This window comes from Amphiura filiformis, chromosome 2, assembly GCF_039555335.1.
Source record: "Amphiura filiformis chromosome 2, Afil_fr2py, whole genome shotgun sequence".
NCBI classification, from domain to species: Eukaryota; Metazoa; Echinodermata; class Ophiuroidea; order Amphilepidida; family Amphiuridae; genus Amphiura; species Amphiura filiformis.
In genome coordinates, this window is record NC_092629.1 from 91,407,939 (window position 1) to 91,431,307 (window position 23,369).

General features: G+C 38.4%; 1 protein-coding gene across 1 annotated transcript; it reads right to left on the reverse strand.

Moving 5' to 3' along the window:
* Positions 1-597: 597 nt before the first annotated feature.
* LOC140146821 (adhesion G-protein coupled receptor G7-like) lies at positions 598-23,362 on the reverse strand. The gene is made up of 14 exons (XM_072168700.1): positions 22,823-23,362; positions 21,280-21,336; positions 20,040-20,087; positions 19,230-19,472; positions 18,349-18,465; positions 17,271-17,392; positions 16,631-16,777; positions 15,796-16,192; positions 14,665-14,819; positions 14,116-14,256; positions 13,374-13,483; positions 10,501-10,772; positions 8,211-8,289; positions 598-3,017 (listed from the first exon to the last, which is right to left on the reverse strand). Exons 1-14 carry the CDS (start codon positions 23,199-23,201, stop codon positions 2,312-2,314), a joined length of 2,973 nt encoding a protein of 990 aa, XP_072024801.1. The 5' UTR covers positions 23,202-23,362; the 3' UTR covers positions 598-2,311.
* Positions 23,363-23,369: the final 7 nt, after the last annotated feature.

Below are 23,369 nucleotides of genomic sequence, written 5' to 3' on the forward strand. Positions count from 1 at the left end.
TCCGAACTTTGATGACTTTTTTTCTTAGTGTTGGCAGTCTTTGGCACTGAAACGAGTTAGCTAGTTACGATTATACACATATAAACTATTAAATTAAACAGGTTTTATGTACCGGACTCAACCGGAACATTGTGCATTATTTAAGAACATTTTACATCTATTTTTCATCGAAAAAGTCACCAAAATCTTACCTTATTTGCTAAAGATGAAACTTAGCAAAAAAACGGCCGATTTTGATTACCTTTTCGATGTTTTATAGGACATTTTCTACACAACACGATCAAGAAAACAGTTTGACTGTAGATCCCAAAACAAAGCTACTATACATGTTCAGAGCATCAGTGAAATTCCATAATCTTACTTCTGGGTAGCGTTTGTTTGTTCGTGGATGGGTTTGTTATAAATTTTTCCAGTAATGATTTTGCCAAGCATCGATCGCGGTAAATGGATCATACATGAAAGTAAGTACCATTGATAGCTTTTCTTTTCATGCGTCAATAGATAAGCGGATTAAAACTTGGCCGATCGAAGTCGTTGTGGTTCCTTCTCATCTCTTTCTTCCATGCTCTAAGTATACAAAAGAAATGTTTAAATTTCGCAGTGCAATATTCACGAGCAGAGAAGTCGAACAAAGCAGTCTACATTTGAAAGCATTGATTTAGTTTGAAAGCATTGACTTGAGACTACGAATTAGCCTAAGCTGATTTCACTGTGAAAATATATAGACAATCAAAATATTTCCACATACATTACAATAGGCACTTGACAGATTATGACTTCAGTGATATAAACACTATTATTCACAACCCTATTTATGTGCATGTCGCATGACGGAAGATCAATATCACAGAAAGCTGGTTTAAACTAACTTTTATTCAATTTATTTATTGGAGAATAGAGAGAGAGAGAGATAGAACAGATCGCCAGGGAAAGAGGGTAGGGGTGTGTGTGTGTGAGGGGAGGGGGTAAGGGTAAGGGAGAAAGAGAAACAGAGGGGAGAGAGCATTGGAAGTGGGAAGGGAAGGAGGGGGAGAGGGGGCTCAAGAGTGGAGTGGAATAATAGGGAAGAGTCGATATCGAGTGCGGGGAGGGGGAGGGAGGAGGATATATATAGGTGGCGGAGGGAACATAGGTAAGAGGTATGGGTTTTGCTTTCCGGGGAATAATCTAATTCATAATCAAATCATCTACATCATCATGCATCGTTTATATTTCAGACAAATAAACAAAACACCCCCCACCCCTCAATATATGCACATGATTTCTACATGTAGGTCTAGGCCTCGTATCCATCATTTATGTCTCAACGATGTCTATGCATAACTTATCAAACGAATCTCGGAACAAGGGTGCAATTTTATGGTGTCATGGAAGTGTGCCATCTACGGCAGAGAGCATCAAAAGTCGCCGGCGTTGATAGATTATCGATAATGAAAATGTTAGCACAATAGGCTATTATATACGTATGGTTATAGGCCATTATACTTTTGATTATATATACCCTCTTGTGTCCTCCCAGCACAATAGTGTTATGATTGCATACCAATTCATCTCCACATTTTAATCCCTTGATTTTTGGTTTCTGAACAATAGAGAAACCAAAACTATATATTTGAAATGAGGGACTGTATATAAAGTCTGCACAAAAAGTAACTCAGCTGTTATATATACGCCTATAGATTCAGAACTAATAATTGTTTTCACAATATTTTAACATAGCGAGAAGGATGATTTATTTACACGCATTTTGATACCCCATTCGTCAAATGTCGTTCAATATTAACAACACAGTAGTGCTTTTACAGAAAAATACCAGAATTTAAAAGTTGCAGTTTACAGCGATCAATGGTCATAATACCAGCACTGTAAACACGTAAAGCCCGCCATTGTCTTCGCGCTTACTTCAAATCAATACAAATAACTGCAACTTTTAAATTGGGGTATTTTTCTTTCAAAACACTGCTGTATTGTCAATATTGAACAAAATTGGACAAATGGGGTATCAAAATGCGCGTAAATAAATCATCCTTCTTTTATGTTGAAATATTGTGAAAACAATTATTAGTTCTGAATCTTTTCTTTATTTATAACAGCTCAGTTACTTTTTGTGCAGACTTTAGTTCACTTTAGCTTTTTTCAAGATGAGGTCAATGACAGCTGACTTCAAAGGGGAAAGTATATGTCCCGATGTTATTTTAATTATAAAAGGGTATATGTTTGAGACTATAAAAGGGTATATGCTTGGGAGATTCAAAAGAATGTGTTCTATCTTATTACAAGTAATGTAAAGTAGTGTTAATGAGCTTGTACCTCAACATTTTTTCGAGGAAGAAGAAGCTGACGATTTTTGTGATGACGTTTTCGTGTGTTCGACTAATAACGGTGAAGCAGGGTCTGCTTGTGGTTCAATATGATCATGATCATCAGGATGATGATAATCGTTATCAATATGAGATAGCTCATACTCTGGTACACCAGCCGCGAAATTTGTATATGAACCTCCACGACCATGTCCAATATGGTATTCCGTAGTTGGTATAATAGTATCGAAATCGTCCATCTTTCTGTTCAGATTGGTCGTGAATCGTGTCTGTGATCTGGATAGAGCTGTGCTATGTGTTTCATGACGGGAAGATGACGTACCTTGTGATTTGGGGTTACAAAATGGAAACACAGTTTTGCGGACATCTTCTTGTCTGACGCAAAACAGAAGAAAGATGACAACACCTTGGAGAGAGTTACAAACACAGAAAATGATGGAGAAGACTAGTTTGGCGCCCTCTATCGCCAAGAACCCAGACACCCATGTTAGTCCCATCAGGACAGAGATAGTTAGTGCGTGCCAGAATCGTTTGGAAATCACGTGGATTTTAGACTGCTGTGTGACGTTCCCGCCTAAATTTGCTTTGCAGAGGTGAGTCATTACCCATACAAACGTTATCATGTTGTATAAAAGGAGAAGGCCAACAGGTACCACCAAACCGTAGTAAAATACGGGTCCAATCGCAACAAAACAGCTGTAAATATAATGACAAAATAAGGTAAATTAATCACCGGGGTGAAGTAGTTAGTATTAACGTAGTGGGACGTCAAAATCGTTGCCAGGTCAACTGGTCCACGCTATTTTTGTTCGGAACCATTTTCAGAATGATCACAACACAAAGTCAAGAGTTACAGGTGGAAAACCAAAAGATTCAAGGAAAGCCCAGTTCCATACATGGCTGAACTCCTGAATCATGCTTAGTGTTCTCCTGTCCATCTAGTGATTTGGTTTGAATCATTTTTTTGTGCAAATGGATGGATGGGAGGGGCTGGTGTGATTTGGTAGTCCAAGCCCTTAAGTGCAATTCCCTCTCCTGTCATATTGTCATATTATCATATCTTTTTATTATGCCGTCACATTGATATTCTATTAGGATGTGTTTTTGTGCAATGGTAAGTGTGGGTGTGCATCAGTGGATGTTGGTGGGTGTGTATGGGTATGGGAGGGTGTGGGGGTGTGTGGGGGGTGCAGAGGTGTGTTTGAGATATGGTGTTGGGATGAGTTCGGTTGAGTATGAGCTACAGCTATTTATTAATTCGTTGATTGTACCTTTTAAAATTTTCATTGAGTATGTATTGTGCAATAATTCAAGGATTTTTTTATGTATTTTATTATTATTTGCATTTCTTTATATAAATTTGATTGTAATTATTGTAATTCACCATGCAATTCAGCCATTTTGGCTGCTATTTGAGTGTTTTAATAAATATACCTGAATATATACAAAGTCAGTGAGTTGCTATCAGGTTTGCAAACGCAAGCGTGGACCAGTAATAGTCAAGCAGCAAACTAAATTCCGTGGCCTTTTTTTGAAGACAATGTGCCACCTATCCTAACATGTTGTTTGGGTCCCAAGTAACATATTTATACATGTTTACAAAAATCCAGACGCAGCAGATGGCGGCCATCTTGTTTTTCAAAATGGCGGCCATTTTTTCAATAATTTTCCAATAACCCTTCTCATTGTGAATTTATTGATACAATAGCAATTGTTTTAGGCCTAGGATATTATTTATGACATGTATGCACTAATATCGACGATTTTGATATTCAAAATGGCCGCCAAAAATTCAAAATGGCCGCCAAATTCAACTTATTTCCTCTATACATACAATGAGCATTATAAAATATAAGTTTAAGCAAGTAACATGTTAATTAATATACCAACAGATACACAAACTCCATACTACACTGCAAATACACACCACACCACCCCACACACCCACCCCCACATTCCAATGCTTACCTATAATTCACTCTCTATGATAACATTTTATTTTAAAATAGTTCCTGAATTTAAAATCTGTAACTTCCACCTTAAATGTGTTCATGAGCTTTCATGCCTCCTCATCTGGATATGATAATAATAATTATGTTCCCGCTAAGTTTGATCTATCGGGGCCAGCCCATACTCATACCCGAACCCGTAATCCTAATCTTTACCCTAATCACCCCTAACTTGGTACCTAACTCATAACCCTGTAGGCCTACCCTGCTAAACGTACATCGTACTCTGATATCTATACCCAATAACATGTATCCGTAATGTATCCCGTACTAGTACCCGAAAGTCCTACCCTTATACCCTCCTCGGTTCACATAACCCTGTATTCTTGGTACCCCTAACCCCATCCCTGGCCAGTAGCACTACCCATCCCTGGGGCCCCTAGACCCATCCAAGGGACCCCTTAACACAACAAGGGAACCCATAATCCACTGCCCAGTGGCCCATAACCTGATATGTTCTGGCTAAATTTGATGTACTCGGACCAGCCCATAACACACCCTTGGCACCCTAACCATATCCTTAGTACCCGAAGTCTCTTACTCCAGTACCCTTACACAGTCCTCGGTACCCCTAACGCCATGGACTCCTAACGCCAAACCTGGAAACCCGGAACTCCATCCCCAGTACCCCTAACCCTATTCCCGGAACACCTAACACCAACTATGGGACCTTTAACTCCATTCCTAGAACCTCTAGTCTAATCCCATCTTTGGTACCGGTAACCCCACATCCGGTACCCCTTACCTAATGCCCGGTACCCTTAACCCCTTTCCTGGTACCCATTACCGCAACGCGGGGACCCCTAACTCCATCTCCATTACCCCTTACCTTATTCCCTGGGACCTCTAACACCAACTTTGGGACTTTTAAACTCCGTTCCTGGAACCTGGAACTCTCGCAAGACCCATACAGACCTGCCAACTGTCCCCCATTTTGAGGGACTGTCCCTCATTTGGGGTTTTCCAAAGTGAAAAAGAGGGACAGTCCTGCTTTCTGAAAATTTCAGTGATGGCAAATTTAAATGTAAGAACAGCAGAAAATGATGAAAATTTTGCTATAGCATTCTCTTTAGTCTATTGTGATAAATTTAGACCTGCAAAACCTTCCCTGAATTCTGAAAGTATTGCACACCTCAAGTCTTTGAATTTGTCGGTACCTGGTTTGTGTACATGTACAAAGTTTTGGCCTCAATGTCTCTCTTTCTTACTGCGCGAGGTTGGCAGGTCTGCCCATAACCCGTCCCTGGGATCCTAATCCCAGCTTTGGTACACGCAACCCCACAACCTGTTTACCCTTAACCAATGCCCGGCACCCCTTACTCTGTTCTTGGTACCCATTTAATGGGCTACCCCAACCCTGGGACCCCTAATTCTATCACCATTACCCCTTACCCTATTCCCTGGAACCTCTAACACCAACTATGGGACTTTTAACTCTATTTCTGGAACCCGTAACTCCGTCCCCGAGACCCATGACCCATCCCTGGGACCCTAATCCCATCTTTGGCTCCTGTAACCCCACATCTGGTTCCCCATATTCAATGCCTTACACCCCTTACCCTGTTCCTGGTACTCATATCCCTAACCCTTGGCCTCCATCCCCATTACCCTATTCCCGGGGACCTCTAACACAAACTATGTGACCTTTAACTCAATTCATGGAACACCAAACTCCGTCCCTGAGACCCGGCCATGAAACATCCCTGGGACCCTAATACCATCTTCGGAACCTGTTAGCCCACATCTGGTTCACCATACCCAATGCCCAGTACCTCTTACTCAGTTCCTGGTACCCATTTCTCCAACCCTGGTACCCCTAACTCAATCCCCAGTCACCCATATCCTATCCCTTGGACCTCAAACACGCGTCACAATCATGCGACCTCTAACCCCATTCCTGGACCCATGACCGGTCATCTCTGAAACCCCTAGCCCCTTCACCGGGACACATAACCCGTTACCCTGTCTTCAGTACCCCTAGCCCTTCCTCAGTGCACGTAACGCTGTCCCCGGTACCCATTATCCAAACCCTGGGACCCTTTACTCCATCCCAGTACCCCTCACCCTATCGATCCAATATTTTTCAAATTGACCCTTCCCATTGTGAATTTATTGGTACAGTAGGCATTATTTTAGGTGCCCTAACACCGACCATGGGACGCTCCCCATACCTGGAACCCCTAACCTCATCCCCGAACCCCTAACCCTGTCTTTGGTACCCCAAACCCCATTGCTGCACCTTCACCTGGATCCATAAACTGTTGTCCCTGGGACCTTCGGTACTCTTTTATACCCCATCCCTGGTATCCCTATCTCCATCCCTAGAAACCATTAAAATTCCATCCCCGGGACCCATAAACCATTTCTGGGACCACTCGGTACCTTTTACCCTGTTCTCAATACCCCTCAATACCTCTCAATGTCTGGCCAATGCCATGTCCTGGGGGGGGGTCTTCCTGTTTGTAGGTGTACAGGAAGGTGCCACGGTTTTGGGGTACCTTTTTCAGCGATTTTGGTATATCGATGGGTGGGTTTTCAGTGGAGACCAGTGCAACCAACTGGGCACATTTGGGCAAAATTGTCCTTAAATGGTTCAATTTTTTTTGAAGAACCACGTACCCCCTGCTGCCATGTGCTTATGGATGTAGTAATACAGCCTGTAGCCCAAACTGGCACCACCAACTGTTCTTGTATAAAGGATACCCGTATGAGCCAAAAAACGTTTTTGATACATTTTCTATGGCACTTTAAAATAATATACGAAATATACAGGGGGGGTAAGGGTGTGGGGGTGGGATGTGCATTAAGTATGGGATTTGTGTGTGTTATTATTTTAATATTGATGTCACGTGTCCAATCTCATATGTTACCAGATTGATGTAGGCTTATTGTATGTTTGAAGGAAATAAATTGATTTCGGTGGCCATTTTGAATTTTTGGCGGCCATTTTGAATTTGTAAATCATTAATATTGGTGCTACTGCATGCCAACATGACAAAACTACTATAACAAGCCTAAAACAATCACTACTGTGCCAGTAAAATCACATTGGGAAGGGGCAGTTTGACAAATATTGGAAATATTTTGCCAAAATGGGCGCCATTTTGAAAACAAGATGGCCGCCTTCTGCTGCATCTGGATTTTTGTAAACATGTATAAATATGTTACTTGGGACCCAAACAACATGCTAGGATAGGTGGCACATTGTCTTCATCAAAAGGCCACGGGCCTTAAAAACTGGGTAGTTTGCTGCCCGACTATAACTAAGGTATGACGTATTTATTACATTACGACGGTGAACTGAAAAATAAGACTCTAGTGTGTTTCGGTGGAGATATACAAAAATAAATTGTTTACGAATATTTATAATCATCGACAGAACTAAAAAGACAAGTTTGCGTCTGACGTCATCTACCAATCAAACTTGGGCACGGTTTGTTTACGAAAGCCGTGATGATATGAGTTGCTGAACACGGCGGTAAAACAACGTGCTTCATGATTAACTTTGCACCTTCAAATATACAAACCATCTCAAAAGTCAGGTATTAGCAATTGGAAGCTTTCTTTTTAAAACGCAATATGTCAACAATGCCTAGGAAAGTTTTTTTTTGTCTTGTGTAAAAATACCGCAATTTTCCCCACTTTCTTCCTTTTTTCCGATCGGCGCCCAATGAAGCAACCATCCTTTTACGCGCTACTTGCCAAATTTAGGGACGTGTGGAGTTTTCCTGGTAACTCCATTATCACTGTATGAGTAATACGGTATCACTGTGGCACTGATAACAATAGCTATTCTCCAGCTGAATATGAACTGTACTTGGCGGCATGTAATTCATTGTAGTACACATTCGCATGTGGTACTACTTCATGCAATACTTACTAATCGAGGTGATCATAATATGGCCAGCTGAGACCCACCGAAAGACCAACACACACTCCTGTAACAATCAACGGAACCCCTGTATACAACAATATAGAACAGGCACTATCAAAAGAAAGTTTGCAAAAAGTATTGTCACAATCTGTGGCTCTGGCCAAAAACAGCAACTGTGAAAACTGACTACTTCATGATAATTATGAAGTTACCATGCGAATTTCTCTGTGAAGAGGCATCATAGCGCATTTCATACAATGATCTCGTTTGACCTTTGATCTTGCTGACTCAAAGGTACCTCTGCCAACGGCACAAATGCTTCAAATCAACGCTCATTGTCCAATTATGACCTCTTTTTTTTTTATCAAACGATGCATCTTTTTAACGAAATTAAAAGGAATCCAATGTTCACGGGTCATCAAATTCATTATTTAGAATATCGTTAATGTTTATCATTACAATATTTATTTTTACATGTATAATTAAAATATTATCCTCGATAATTTGTAATGCCGAATTGTGCCATGTGGGCACGGTGGCGCAGCGGCGATACGTGCTCTGCCTCGCATTTGAAGGTTTTCGAGTTCGAGCCCCGGCTGTGCACTTGAGCAAGGCGCATTACCTCACTGGCTTCTTTTTACCCATAGGTGAAATCAGGAGCTGTTGTGGATATTGTATTGGGCGCAGTCCAAAGGTATGAGCATTGTATAGCAATGTATATGCAATGTATATGCAATATATAGCAACGTATATGCAATGGATCGGTTCTTACATTAAGCAGACTGGCAGACTGGCAGACTGAGCAGACTGGCAGACTGAGCAGACTGGCAGACTGGATTGAAATTTGGCAAAAAGTCATAGAACTTAAAGTGAAACAAAAGGATGTCAAAGTCATTTGGGGTTCATTATTGCAGATTCATGAAAATTGGCGGGAACAAAAATGTCAAGTGTAATAAAAAGTTTGTATGGCCATGGAAATAGGTATGACATACATTGTACCATTAGTTGTTTGTAGTTTCATTCTATAACCCATGCCTTGCTATAACACCCACAAAAATTAAACTGTTTGGACTGAAATTCCCTGTTTTATATAATAAATGTCCTGATTAAGATGCCTATAATTGGTCAGCATACCAAATGTTATAACCATCAATAACCAACAGAAACCCTTCATGAATGAATCCTCTAGAGCTCTGTAGCCTACTACTTGAATGAATCCATTGTGGTATTATGAGATTGTTACCATTCTGCATACATTTTATTTCTAGAGTTTCTAAGTGACGAGTTATAATTATGCAGAGTCCATATTGGAGTTCGAGTATGTGGTGTTGGTGTGGTGTTTAGGGACCGATCGTTATTTACGGCAGGGGGAATGGGTGTTTTGGCAAAAATATCGACAAAAAATTTCGCGTTCCCCCCTCGCGTCCGCTCAAAATTTTCGCGTTCCCCCTTGTTTTCCCAATTTTCTCCATTTCAAATTTAACAATCCCCCTCCTGGTTCAACTAAAAATTTCAGGTTCCCCCCTCAAGACCACAAAAAAATGTTGTGTTCCCCCCTAAATTGAGCGCAAATTATCTCTAGTCAATTTAATTCTTGAACAAAATACCCCTCTTGTATTGAGCAATATAATAGGTTGACCCACAGGCCAATAGATCATCCTCTAGTGATCCTATTATGATACTTAGTAGCCATTATAATGTCGTTTGGGTAAGCTGTGTTTGAAAGATTTAGTGTGGTCATGGTGGTGGCCTAGATTTATAATAGGATGAAGAGTAGTGGTCAAAGCTGGACATTGTGCCAATGCATATTAGCATTGGGATATTATGGTAGGCCTGCAAAATTTATGTAAACTCACCATACTCAAACTCACTGATTTTGGGTAGCATAGTAAAATGGTAATTCTTTTCTCCCTTTTGGGAAAAGGTTTTATAATGAGGTGGGTGGGCCCATCTAGTGAACCATAAAACTAAGTGGTCTCCACTATAAATCTCAAATTCAAATATTTTGTAAAACTAGGTGATTAGACTGGCTTTTGAGCATCATTTAATTTATGAAAAACAGAATGTTCCTATATGCCCGATATTAAACTCTGCCAGTCTGCCAGTAAGCCAGTCTGCTCAGTCTGCCAGTCTGCTCAGTCTGCCAGTCTGCTCAGTCTGCCAGTCTGCTTAATGTAAGAACCGTGCAATGGATCATGCGCATTATAGCAGCTGATATATAATACTAACGGCAACGGAATAAATGTTAAGCGGTTTGAAACACGTATATATATATATATAAGTAGAAGGTCCTTACCCCAAGCAACCACAAATGCTTTCTTCACAAAATGTTCCGGTTCTACGTCAAACATTCTGACTACATTCAGATACAGATTATACGCCTCCACGGTCATCCAAGAAAGACTTGCAAGGGTCAACCATTGCAATATTGCGGCAATAGACATGCATAGAGTGCGATGCGACACGAGATCGATACCAACCAGAAACACGGTGTAGAGAAGTAGCAGTGATATACATAGGTGAATGTGAATGATTCGTGGTGTTGCATTGACTCCTGTTCGTAAGCGTCTGCGTGTGTAAAATATGGAAGATCAACTTATACATCCTTCCTATAATTGGGATTTCCTGCCGTTGATGGAGTGAACATCGGCATCACATTTTGTAAAATAAGGAAAACGAGGACAAGAAGGGTATCACGTGATTATAAAATATAACGGAAGCGAGGACAAGGGCGTGATATCGATGTTTAGTCCATCAACTCCAGGAAAGCGCCAATTATAAAGACAATCCATAAACATTAGCAAAGACGATCGACCCAGCAACCGGCATTAGATTACAGTGTTTGTCAATATAGTCAATAGGAGAGGACTGGTTTTGTCTTCATGGGTAAGTAAAGAACTTCCTCAGTGGGTGAAAGTTTGAGATGTTTGAATCCCGGTCCTCTGTAGCCTATTTAATACCAAGTTTGAGGGAACTTAACACTGTGTTAGGGAACAACCCAAAAGTTCGATGAAGCCCTATAAACGAAAGTCCTTTCGTTAGAAGGCTAACCCCCTCCCCCCTCCCCTCTAACGTAAGTGACAAATATCGAAAATTCCAACACGTATATTATAGGATTCAGGGGCCGTCGCTATGGTGTATGGGGATGTGGAGGGGTGTGACAAAGCTAGGATATTGATCACGTTTATGCATTCTATTTTAAAATATTGTTCTTCGTTATCTTTTTGGCACGGAAAAAATAGGACTTGCTGGATTTTTAAATAAAAAAGAATGTGGTATCAAACACAAAACGTTTTTGACATCATTCGCCAAAGGTTAGAAAAGGTTGCCAGAAAACGTTTAAATGTCGGGTTATATAAAGGGTATAGAAAGGGTAAAAAACGTTTTCATATTAAACATTTTAAAACATTTTTTGATAACCTCCTGCAAATATTCTAACATAATGTTCTTAACAAAATATTTTACAATAACATTCTGTAAACATTGTAGAAATAGTTTTGTAGTGTGTTTTCATACATAACGTTTTCATGACCTTTATATACTAGTTACCAGGGGGTGAGAATGCTCGAGTCAGGTTAAATGTCGGGACCTAGGTCACAATTTGAGAAACAGATGATATACCACTACTGCCATTTGTGGAAGTAAAAAGCCACGCCTTGTGATAGGAAAATATTAATATCATTATGCCTCGTCAGTTACTTGGTATAACTGATTTACTGTAGAATAGTTCTTATACCATAAAATGTATTAAACATATTTTATCATATTGATTAAATGTGACCAAATGCCGGGAAATAAACTGACCTATGTCAATAAGCCTTTTTGCCATATTTCAAAAAGGCTTATTCAGTTCGTAGAGATGATATACCACTTGTGTGAATCATGATCTATTTCAGTCGCAATTCCCAGATATCGAAGTTCCCTGATATAACCCGACATTTTAATGTTATTAAAACGTTTTTACCAAAACCAAAACCCCAAAATATGTTTAAAACGTTTAAAAACGTCTTGTGTTTGCTGGGACAGCTGCTTTAAAAATGACGTTGCCGGTTGCGAGTACTGCACTCCATATTGATTTGAAATCATTTTGAAGAAACCAGTGTAAAATGTCAACATCGTACTTCGGAAAATACTAAAATTTGGAAAATTATTTATTAATTCCTTAAAAAAAGATCAAGTTTGACCGATGTTTTAACTATTTTTTTACAAACGTAATCAGACTTTCTGACCCCCTCCCCCACTAACGAAAGGACTTTCGTTTATAGGGCTTCATCGAACTTTTGGGTTGTTCCCTTATTCGTTTATCGTAGTTAAATGTGATATCTATTCTTTCATTAACATTAGGTTAGAGCTTACTTATTTTGCCAACGGTGTGAGTAAAATGCATCCTACATACATTCTTCATTCTATATTTTACAGTACAGTAGCATATAGTGTGTATGCAATTTACAGGAAAAGTCGAACTATAGTTTGAGCAGCTCGTAATCGGCGAGCCTTATAACATCGCGTATTAATATTTATATTTTGTATTTCGAGAACTGTCTTGTGACATCTTGCCAGAATCGTCGCAAATTATTCATGTTAGTCCTATACGTTGTCTATTTTCTTTAAGGGGGTACTACACCCCTGGCCAATTTTGAGCCTATTTTTTGCATTTTTCTCAACAATTATAGCGCATAGGGGACAAGTAAGATATGTATATTATAGGGGCAATGACTACAAGTACTGCACTGAAAAGTCAGCAACTCAAGGCAAGTAGTTATTGATTTATTGATGAAAACTTGGTTCTCCCTCATTTTTGACTGTAACTCCACAACTGTTGTCTGTGCTGAAATAAAATTTCCAGTGCAGTAGTTGTAGTCCTTGCCCCTATAGTATACATATCTTATTTGTCACCAATGCGCTATAATTTTTGAGAAAGAAGCAAAAACAGGCACAAAATTGGGCAGGGGTGTAGTACCCTTAAGGCGCACAATATAGACTAGACGGATCAACTATATCACCATGGGTCTACTTTTCGGCGCAGTGGTAAAATCCTAACAATTCCCGCCGATAACGAGCTGATCAAACTATGGTCTCGAAATGCAATTGCGTTTGCCGCAACGGAAAAACGTCGGAGTACATAAATTACCCTGCGTGGTAATAATACATTCAATATAGAGAGCCTACCTGAAACAGATGAATATGAGGATGGTGATGAGAAGAGAACATATCGACAGTCCACATCCAACCTTACTGATAATGTCCAAAATAAAATGACTTTCCTTGTAAGTAGGATCCTGTTGGGTTTACAGAGTACGATATATTGTGATCCTTTTACAGTCCATTGGTTCGATTGGATTTTACATAGCAGCATATCGTCAGCCTGCTACGCTAATTGCGATGCCCAAGTCATTTTTTTGCAGTTTTGAGAACAAAGAACAGAATGTTGGTTCAAACATGCATCAGTTACGTAATCACCCTAACTATTTCGAATTATTCCCTTTCATTTGTATCTTTATCAGTTGTTCTTGTGCAAAGATTGGTGAACAAATATGTTTAAATGCATGTTTGAACCATATCTTGTACTTTGTTCTCAAAATTACAACAACAAAAAAGACTTAGGCAATTAGCGTAGCAGACTGATGATATACTATTAAGTATTAGGAGTAAAATTATAAGTTTTAATTTGTATGTTGTTGGTCTTTTACTTGTTTTATTCTCATTTGGATACCTAATTTGTGTGCTTGCTTCTTGGCTTTTATTGTTGTCAGTTACAGGCGATAAACTGTTTATAAATGATCAATAATGTACTAATAGTACGACAAATACCCTGAATACCTCTTTTCCCTTCGCAATTACACAGACGTTAACCCACCATGAGACTGGGCATGGGCAAATCGGTGATGTTTATCACAATTATTTTTCTTACCACAAGAACAGCAAAGTTGGTTAGATGATTACAATGACAAACCGTTCTGAGACTTGTAGTGTTAACCAACTGGCAACCTGTCTGTGACCAATCCTCGTTATCAAAATCCCAAAATACACACACTGGGTTTTCTCCTGTTATCTGTATTTTTAGAGTAAACCAAGGAAATTAGTACTTAAAATAACTAATTACTTATCATGCTTATAGCACTGTTGATGTAATGATTTTAGTACTTAGCCAATCGTCTTTAACACGTAATAGCATAACGAAATGGATAATTAATACGTCAGAAAACAATTGCAAGTTCATGTAGGTAGTTTCTATCACGTCAAATGCTTTCTTATAATCAAATTTCATTATTTTATATCGAAACTGATGGATAGGCCATATCAATCATTTTGATACAGCCTGATTGCGTTTACGTTTTCTCCGATAAACATTGTTTTACTTGCCATTCAGATAGCCTCATTTGAAATTCACACTACTTGTGTGGGAGATTAAGGTGATGTCTTCCATTTGAGGTGTACTGGAATAACGCATAATACTCACTGTAAATTCTAAAACAACTGGGTCTTGAAGTTTGTTGACGTTCAAACTGCCTCCAACTATCGCTGACAAGATGTCACTGCTCACCGTTTTATTGGATTGGTAAGATGGGAATAGAGTGGCCGTGTTGTAGGCGACGAAATTCACACCAATAGTATCTAAAACAATATATAAGTGGTATAGGCCATTCCAGCATATAAAAAATGTTATATATCGTCGGCCGTATCACATACTGACGTATTCGACATTTTTAACATTTCTGAGAAAATTGGTATATTAGTTTGTTATGTTCTAATCTATATATTCACCAAAAACCATGCCTCAAAGTGGCTTAATTAGTAAGATATTAATTAATTTAATTATGTCGTATTTACAAAACCTTGAAATGTCCGCATCACATAACGACGTATTTGCCGATCACCTATACTGCGCAAGCCCAGTATATCGTATCTGCAATTTGAAGAATGTGCCGTTTCACATACTGACGTATTTGCGCAACGTATTTGCGCGACTCCATCATTTCACGGCAAAATTGCTGTTTTGTCCTTTTCACATACTGACGTATTTGCGCAACTGTTTCACATACTGACGTATTTGCGCGACGTATTTGTCATTTGAACGGCGAAATTGACATTAGTCCTTTTCACATAGTGACGTATTTTATTTAATATTGATTTTTTGCAGAATGAGTTATGCTCTGATAGTGATAAGTGAATTATATTGAAAATATGGCATATTTGCATTACTATTAACCTGGTTTTAATCGACAATAATATTTTAATCAAGATTATAAGGCAAATGAAAATCGCTAAATTTTCAAGTTCGATTTTCTCGAAATGCGTATTTTGCAAATACGTCAGTATGTGATGCGGCCGACGATATCATATTGCTTAAAACTGAAAAGGAATATGGATATTTGGTGCACAAATTAAATTTATTACAAACACACCTGTTCATGAGTAAATTTAGAAACAAATTTAAAAACAAACAAATAATCAGCAAACAATTAATTTGTATGAAGTGACTTAAAAATAATCAGCAAACAAACAAACAAACAAACAAACAAACAATACACTTTTGCCTCTGATTCGAGAGCTAAAAGTGCTCGTTAGCTTGAGCGAGTGGATGGCTTACCGTTTCGGCTAACGTTAAAAACAGACGCTGGTAAAGAAATAGACGACCTGATTTCCATGCCCACAATCTCACTCTTACTTTCATACACTTTGATATTTTCCTCTGTAAATGTGTTGTCGCTGGTGTCTTTATAATTATCACTTAAAACGGCAAAGTTCAACCTTGCAGTTGCGTTTCCTTGTGATGACTTAGTCGCTGATGATAGAGCTATGTTTGATTCAATGACAGGATCAAAAGTTTGTCCGGTGTTTGCAATTCTTGTTATCTGCTCCTCAAATGCTATTAGAATGTTACTCAAGTGAGGCCCCTTTGTGGCAAGTTCAGCTGGTGTTGTCGTAGCATGTTTATTTGTGGTCGTGACGACATTGTTGACGATAGCTACCACGTCCGTTATAACCTATTGTTTGAATTATTCGTAAAGTTTAATTAAGCTAATGTAACAACCTATGCCAGATCTGGAAGTCTGCTCTATTGAAGAAATTTAAGCTGCGAGTCTTCAGTGCAACAGAAAAGTCTGGATAACTGTTACACTTAAATATGTACATGTGCTCAAACAGGACACTGGACTGGGAGCTTCTGACCAAGGAACTGCAATGTAGGACAGGGTCGACGAGAAGGAGGAGGAGGAGGAGGAGAAGAAGAAGAAGAAACAGAAGAAGAAGAAGAAGAAGAAGAAGAAGAAGAGGAGGAGGAGGAGGAGGAGGAGGAGGAGGGGGGGAGGATGAGTTAGCAACATATCTTCAGCCATTGATTCATCCCAATTCAGTTACGTAGAATAAGATAAAAACACATGAACAGGAAGAATAAGAACAACAAAATATAGTTCATCATTTACCTCAGAAGTAACTGTCTCTACATCAGCAATATGGCGGATAGTATCTGCAACATCTTCAACATCTTGTATCGTTAATTCATCAACATCATCAGTTACACTGTGTAGAGCCTCAGCAACACTTTTCGCGTTACTTTCAACAACATCGGTCTGTATAGGCAATAGATAAAATAATGTAATTCAGACTGTCTCGAGTCCACTAGTAACAATTTAACACTTTCTTCATTAACTCTTGATGGGTGTCTACTGGAGACGACAAATTGTAAATTTTCATGACTATATTTGGAATTAGCATGCAAAATGTATTTAAATGAGTACAAACAACCCTAGTATTGGTTCAATGGTTCTTACTTAAGATTGCTCTTGATATTTTGAAAAAGTATCTTAAAATTATGTTGAAGCCTATGGGTAGCAATCATATCAGTTTTATTTCAATATGTTACTTATATTAATATAATAACAATAAAAAATGAAAGGAAAAATAATGTTACTAATCATCATAATAGTAATAATTAAAAACAAACCTTTCAGAAGAAATTATTGTTTATTTTTCATTTTAGCAATAATATCCATCAGTAAAATTGATTGAGCAGTCAAATAATGTCAACATAATTACATCAGAAGCACGTTCTTTTGTTTATACCTCGGATAGTTTCTGCAGATCTATTTCGTCATCTCTTCCACAGCTAGTAATATTCACTGGAAGCCATAAGGCAATTCGTTGTTCATCAGGTACACACAAGCGATAAGCGAGACCCTTGCCACCTGTATCACGTATCAGAAAATAAATCGATATAATTGTTAATGTTTGTATAGATGAGGTAGCAAGGATGAATTTGTATTCAAAATGGACGACGCACACAATATTTATTAACATATGGAAAAGTAGTCTCTTTTGCTCAAATAAAAGGGGTCCCACAGTTAAGCAATGGGAGAAAATTGTCTTTTTTCACTTTCAACTTCAATTATTATAAAGGGAAAGTCTTTTATTTTTTGGCTCACTCTTAATTGTCTCATGTATATATTAAACTTTACTTTCCCTGATTTTCAAGGAAATCTGATGAAATACCTCGTCGTACAGGAGCACTAAACACCGCGAGGTATTCCCAAAATCTCACTCGATTTACGGCGAAATACACTGACATGCACCCCGTGTCATTAAAGTAGCGTGCTATAGACGGCCCTCACTTGATAATAGTCAGTCCGATTGACTTGGCTCAAACGGTATTTCCTAGAAATACTTTGCCAGATTCTACTCTCTAAAAAGGAATCTGATTGGTTACAAAATGGCGTCGTACCGTAGGAAAACCCATACCCTCTTCCGTACAGCCCTGCTTAGTGTGTTGTGTGGTAATGTATGCATTGTGCATTGACCTTGAACGCCTCTGTACACACAGCGTGCACACACTGGAGTCGAGTATAATTTATTTAAAGAGACTTTCATAGAAAAACTTGATTAATACATAAAGTCGTAATAATATTTTTACCAACAAATTCGTTAAAAAACATATTTTGGGATATTTTGTAAAAACAAATTCAGGGAAAAATTAATCTAGTAAATTTCTCCAAACAAATAATAATGCGCACCACAAACAAACATTCGCGGGAGCTTTGTTTTCCTTTTTCTTGCCTTATGAACGTGTGGAGAATTATGATAACAAAATGTATTATGAAAACTCAAATAATTGCGGACTGAATTTGTTGGGTTGGTGTTTACTTACGGTTCTCAGTGTCCACTTCGCATCTTTCGTTTGAAGGTACTGTTTGATTTCGTACCGCTGTCTGGGGCCACGAAAGATTCTGGGAACCAACTTGAATGGAGACTGCAGGACAGGCCGCTATTGATAGTAAGAATGTAAGTTTTTAAAACGAAACAACAACAACCGAAAAATGCTTATAAAAGAAAACCGGGTAGGCCTAAATGTGTGTTCTATAATAGATATGGTTTTAGATTACATTTTATATTTGAAAATAAGATTTGGAATTATTATAATAATATTTGTAGGCTTAAAATTGTCATTTTGTACTCGTCCAGTTTAGCACCAGTACTGGCCCAGTACGACGCCGGTGCCCAGCGCCGGTTTGCAAACATTCGCCCAAACACGGGAGCCAGCATTGGCAAAGTTAAGCATACAATGTTTGCTGGGCGGGTTCGATTGGATGTAAAAGGAAAAAACAATTCAATAACCATTTGAATTGTCAGTTAGATGCAATGTATGACAAAGACCTTGCTGCCAGAGCAACTCCTGACAATCCATACATCTTTCATTTCCTTTGATGCTACTCGTAGCTAAAACATTGAATGGTTTAATAAAAATTATATTTTGAGTTTATTAACTCATTGACTCATCTACCTGGCCTATACCATTCTTCACCCCAATGTCACTCCCCTGATGTGGCAGTGACTCCAACGCGTTAAGGCAGCTGTTTCAGTATCCATCTATGCGGCATCTTTAATACGCCAGCGAATGCTAGCGATTTGAGGCTGCGTCCAATGAAGTGCACACTGACGTCACTACCACATCAGGGTGAAAAATGGTACATACATACTACTATCTTTTGCTCACAATTTTAAACAAATAACCAAATTGTAACACCATACCTGTAATTTGAACAATGACCACACAGGTAGCTGTGTTGCCATGGGGATCCCAAGCTTTGTAAACAACCCGGTGATTACCAACAGGAAACTGTGTTGGTGGGTGATGTGAGCTTTTCCGGGCAACCTCTATGCCGGAATTGTCTGTGTATATTGGTTCTGACCATGTCACGTTTTTCACGGATTCATCTGTGGTTACATATTGCTCCATAATGATAGGGCAAACTAGTGTTGGAGGTTCATTATCTGTTAAAACATGGTAAAAACATCTAAACGTTTTTGTATATGACTTTTTTGTATATAAAACTTCTAGTAACATTTATATTGCTAGAGTTAGACACCTGAATAGAAAATTTATCATCCCGAATGACACTCTCTTCTGTGCTATGATGGTTACCATGTTACTTTATTGATAAGTCCTATATTCACCAACGTGTTGAAAACGAAGGTAATAACTAAATCAACCATGCTATATGGCCAAAATTGCTTCCAGCATGACACCTGTTACCAACTGTCAACATTTGACAACCAATTAGCGAAAGTCACTTCCTGGAAAGCTGGACTCAACAAGGTCATCTGATGTAACTGATCCCATCTTAGTGTGTGAGCCTAACAAAACACCATAATAATGTTCAATTCTAGAAAATGCCTGATAGCAATTGAACCGGATTAGCTTTTGGCGGGAAAAGGTCATCGAACTTTGCACGGGGTCAAATTTCAAAATTGTTCAAATTGTTTTAAAACCATTCCAATGTATTCCTCTAGTCACAATGATTCCGAAAATGTATAGTTATATTCTAATGTCTTGCTTACCAGGTACACGCGTAGTTTGAAGATCTGTTGTCATGGTTGTGTAGGAAGCTACGAATAAAAAAGACATGAACAATTTGCAAGCTATTATAAAATTGTGAGTCTCAAAATATAAATTGACGATTCACTCGCAGCAATGCTTGTATAAGGTACATTTTATAATTGGTGTATTGACGCATTTGATTTAAATTCATATTGCAGCCAGAGCTAAATTGTGACGTTTCATGTCAAAAGGAGACACTTTTGGGCAGGAATGTAAATGGAGAAATAACCAAAATCTGCCCGGTGGTGATTTTTTCACAATTTGGGTTTATTGCGAATTTGTGATGTTATTAATGTTTAAAATATTATCTGATAGTTTTAGACCGGAATATAACTGTCATCTTGTATTTTTTGACACATTTTTCAAGGTAATTCCTACTCTCAACATTGTCAATAATATTTTTAAAGGCCGATATCTTAATTTTCAATTTTATAATACCATAACTTACGAACTCAATATCTTCGCTTAGGAATGTCCGATTTCATTGGGGAAAACGGCGTTGTGGAGCAAAATATCTATTATTTAAGATACAGGTTGTATCAAAATGTTTGGTACCCATCAGTTTTGGATGTTTATTGACAAGCCTGTTCTTCAATATGCAACAATGGACTCTCTTGAAATGCCCATGATTTATAATTTAGTTGTATGACCTTTCATAACATTCATCTATAAATAAGGTAGCTCCTATGTTGCATTTTGTTGTGATGGTCTTGTCCATAATCACTGGAAACTTGATGGGTACCAATCATTTTGATACAGCCTGTATGTAAAAACCTTTAAATTGATAACCTGCCCAAAAGTGTCTCCTTTTGACATGACACGTCACAATTGTGCAAATTTGTGTCGTGAAGGTAAGTGGCCACGGAGATGGGGTCGCCTCATCTGTAAGGTTAGAACTTATGACATTTCATAATCCCATCAAAGGTGTTCTTACCGGGTGGTTTTATGTGATCTTGATCTAGTAAATGCATTAACCTAGCACTGTTGACTTTTTACACTTCATGAAAGATCATGAAAGGTCTTTGTTCTTTAGCATGTTTAGAGAGATTCCACTTTTCAGGTTTTAGCCTGAATTCCCTCGTTTTCATTTATTTTCAGCCCGTTCAGGCTGTATTCACGTGGTTTGTTAGGTTTTTCTCACTAGTTTCAGGTTTTTGAGTGAAACTTAGTCGCATCTCTGTCTTTAACAAATGACCTTACCGCTAGCAATGGTTGTTATGATCGGCGTAGTCATGGTAACAGTAGTAGTTGCGTCCTCTGTGATGAATAAAACAAATACCAAATCAAAGAAATACATACATCAGGTGGTCAGGAAATATTGAAGTCCAGAATAATGCATCTTTTGTCCTTATTTGTCTTTAAAGGATGTCTCCGGCAATCACAACATTATGCCTTATATGTTAAAAAACAATTACCAAGCACGAATTACGTGGTTTTATTTGAAAAAAACTCATATTGACCATAAATATCAATAAAAACAGCCGGGTCTCAACACGCGATGTTCAAAATTCCCACGCCGAAATTTTCTAGTGCAATGACGTCCTGGTTACTTGTGTTCAATTGTTGTCATCCTTTATTGTATTACTAAGACGTTATTGTGCTGGTCAATTTCGCTACCCTGGAATTTTGAATATCGCGTGTTGAGAGACGGCTGTATTAATTCCTTTTTATGGTCAATATGAGTTTGTTTCAAATAAAACCACGTGCTTCGTGCTTGATAGTTAATTTCCTATCATATACGGTGTGCAAAAAGTTCGTTCCGCCCTTATGTCCGGTTTGCTCTAAGCATATTATCACTATAGTTAGAGCACCATCAGCTTTTGCCCTCAGGATTACTTGCTATGAATGTTCTTAAGGCATACACACTGTAAAAATTATCCAGCCATTTTAATTTTCTTCTAGTGCGGACAGACGTGTGTCTTGAGGAATTTAAAGAACCCCAAACCTCGGAGAATTTAAAGATGGCGTCCAAAAAAACCGACAATGGCTTGTTCAAGGAGAGAGAAATTGCAAGAGAATGGAAGAAGAAGGTCTTAACCCAATAGAGAAATATTGTGGTTTAGTCTAAAAGAAAGGTTTTTTGAAACTCCTTATTGCAAAATCATAACACCACTTACAAATAGAGTCCAGAGTGTATGGCAAAGCCTAGATAAGAATAAGGAACTTCTTGTGCCATTAGTTGACATTATTTCTGTGGCAAGCATGGTTTGGAGTTATCATGGTGATTGACCACATAAGGATCCAATGACTTCAAATAAATTTGTTTAACATCTCTACTTATGTAACAACATAACAAATAACAAGTAGCCTTGAAATGCATTGTGTGAGTTTCATTTTAAACATGTTATAAATGCTTTTGGGTAGGGGCGGAACGAACTTATTGCACACGGTATATAAAGCATAATGTTGTGATTGCTAGAGAAAACAATTGCCATGCACGAATTACGTGGTTTTATTAAATGTTGCAACTAAATTTAAGATGCTAACGCATCAAGTTGCTAACGCCGGGAATCCAGGAATGAATGAATGAATGAATGAATGAATGAATGACATGACCTTATTCTTCCACACAGGGAGTGTGAATTTCAAATGAGGTTACCTGAACGTGTGACTCCATTTGTAATCTACACCCCCTGTGTATGAGATTAAGATCATGTTTATGATAGTAGATGTATGGATTTCAACTGGTATAGCCAAATTGGTTATTTGGCCTATCACATATAAACCGTTATCAGTTGCCTACCTTCATCAATGTAAAAACGTCCTAAATGCAAAAACGCAAACGTGTCTTGGACTGGTATTCCATAAATAATCACAAGAAATGTTACGTCTTCGTTGTGAGTCACAATGCTATGGCTACCGATCTCGACTCTGCCTCTTACAACGCACACATTTCTCTCCTCCAGTGATAATCTATTCCATGTTGCCAATGATGTGGTTTCGTCCAGCAACAGCTCGTTAATGTGCTCACATTTTACAATGATATTAATATAACAATGAATAATAGTATTTGGATTTCCTCCATCAAATGCATAAAAAGTAACATTATTTGCATATGAGGATACCGGTGGTATTGTTACCATAGCAGCACCTCCAATCCTATCTGTTGCGAAACTTTTCATATATTGAGAAACATAAATTGATCCATCGGAAATGATAGATATGATCTCATCGCTTGTGCCTTCATATATTTCATATTTTCTAAGACGACGCGTTTCTCCTTGATTTATAACAACTGTAACATTATCAGAAGCGCCTATAAGCCGATACGCATATCCTGAAGTTCGATT

Coding starts and splice junctions, on each gene's coding strand:
- LOC140146821 (XM_072168700.1), bottom strand. CDS start 23,201: ATGAAAAGTTTCGCAACAGATAGGATTGGAGGTGCTGCTATGGTAACA. Junction 18,466..19,229: donor GGTCATTGTTCAAATTACAG/GTATGGTGTTAC, acceptor TACTATCAATAG/CGGCCTGTCCTGCAGTCTCC. Junction 16,778..17,270: donor ATCTGCAGAAACTATCCGAG/GTATAAACAAAA, acceptor TTGCCTATACAG/ACCGATGTTGTTGAAAGTAA.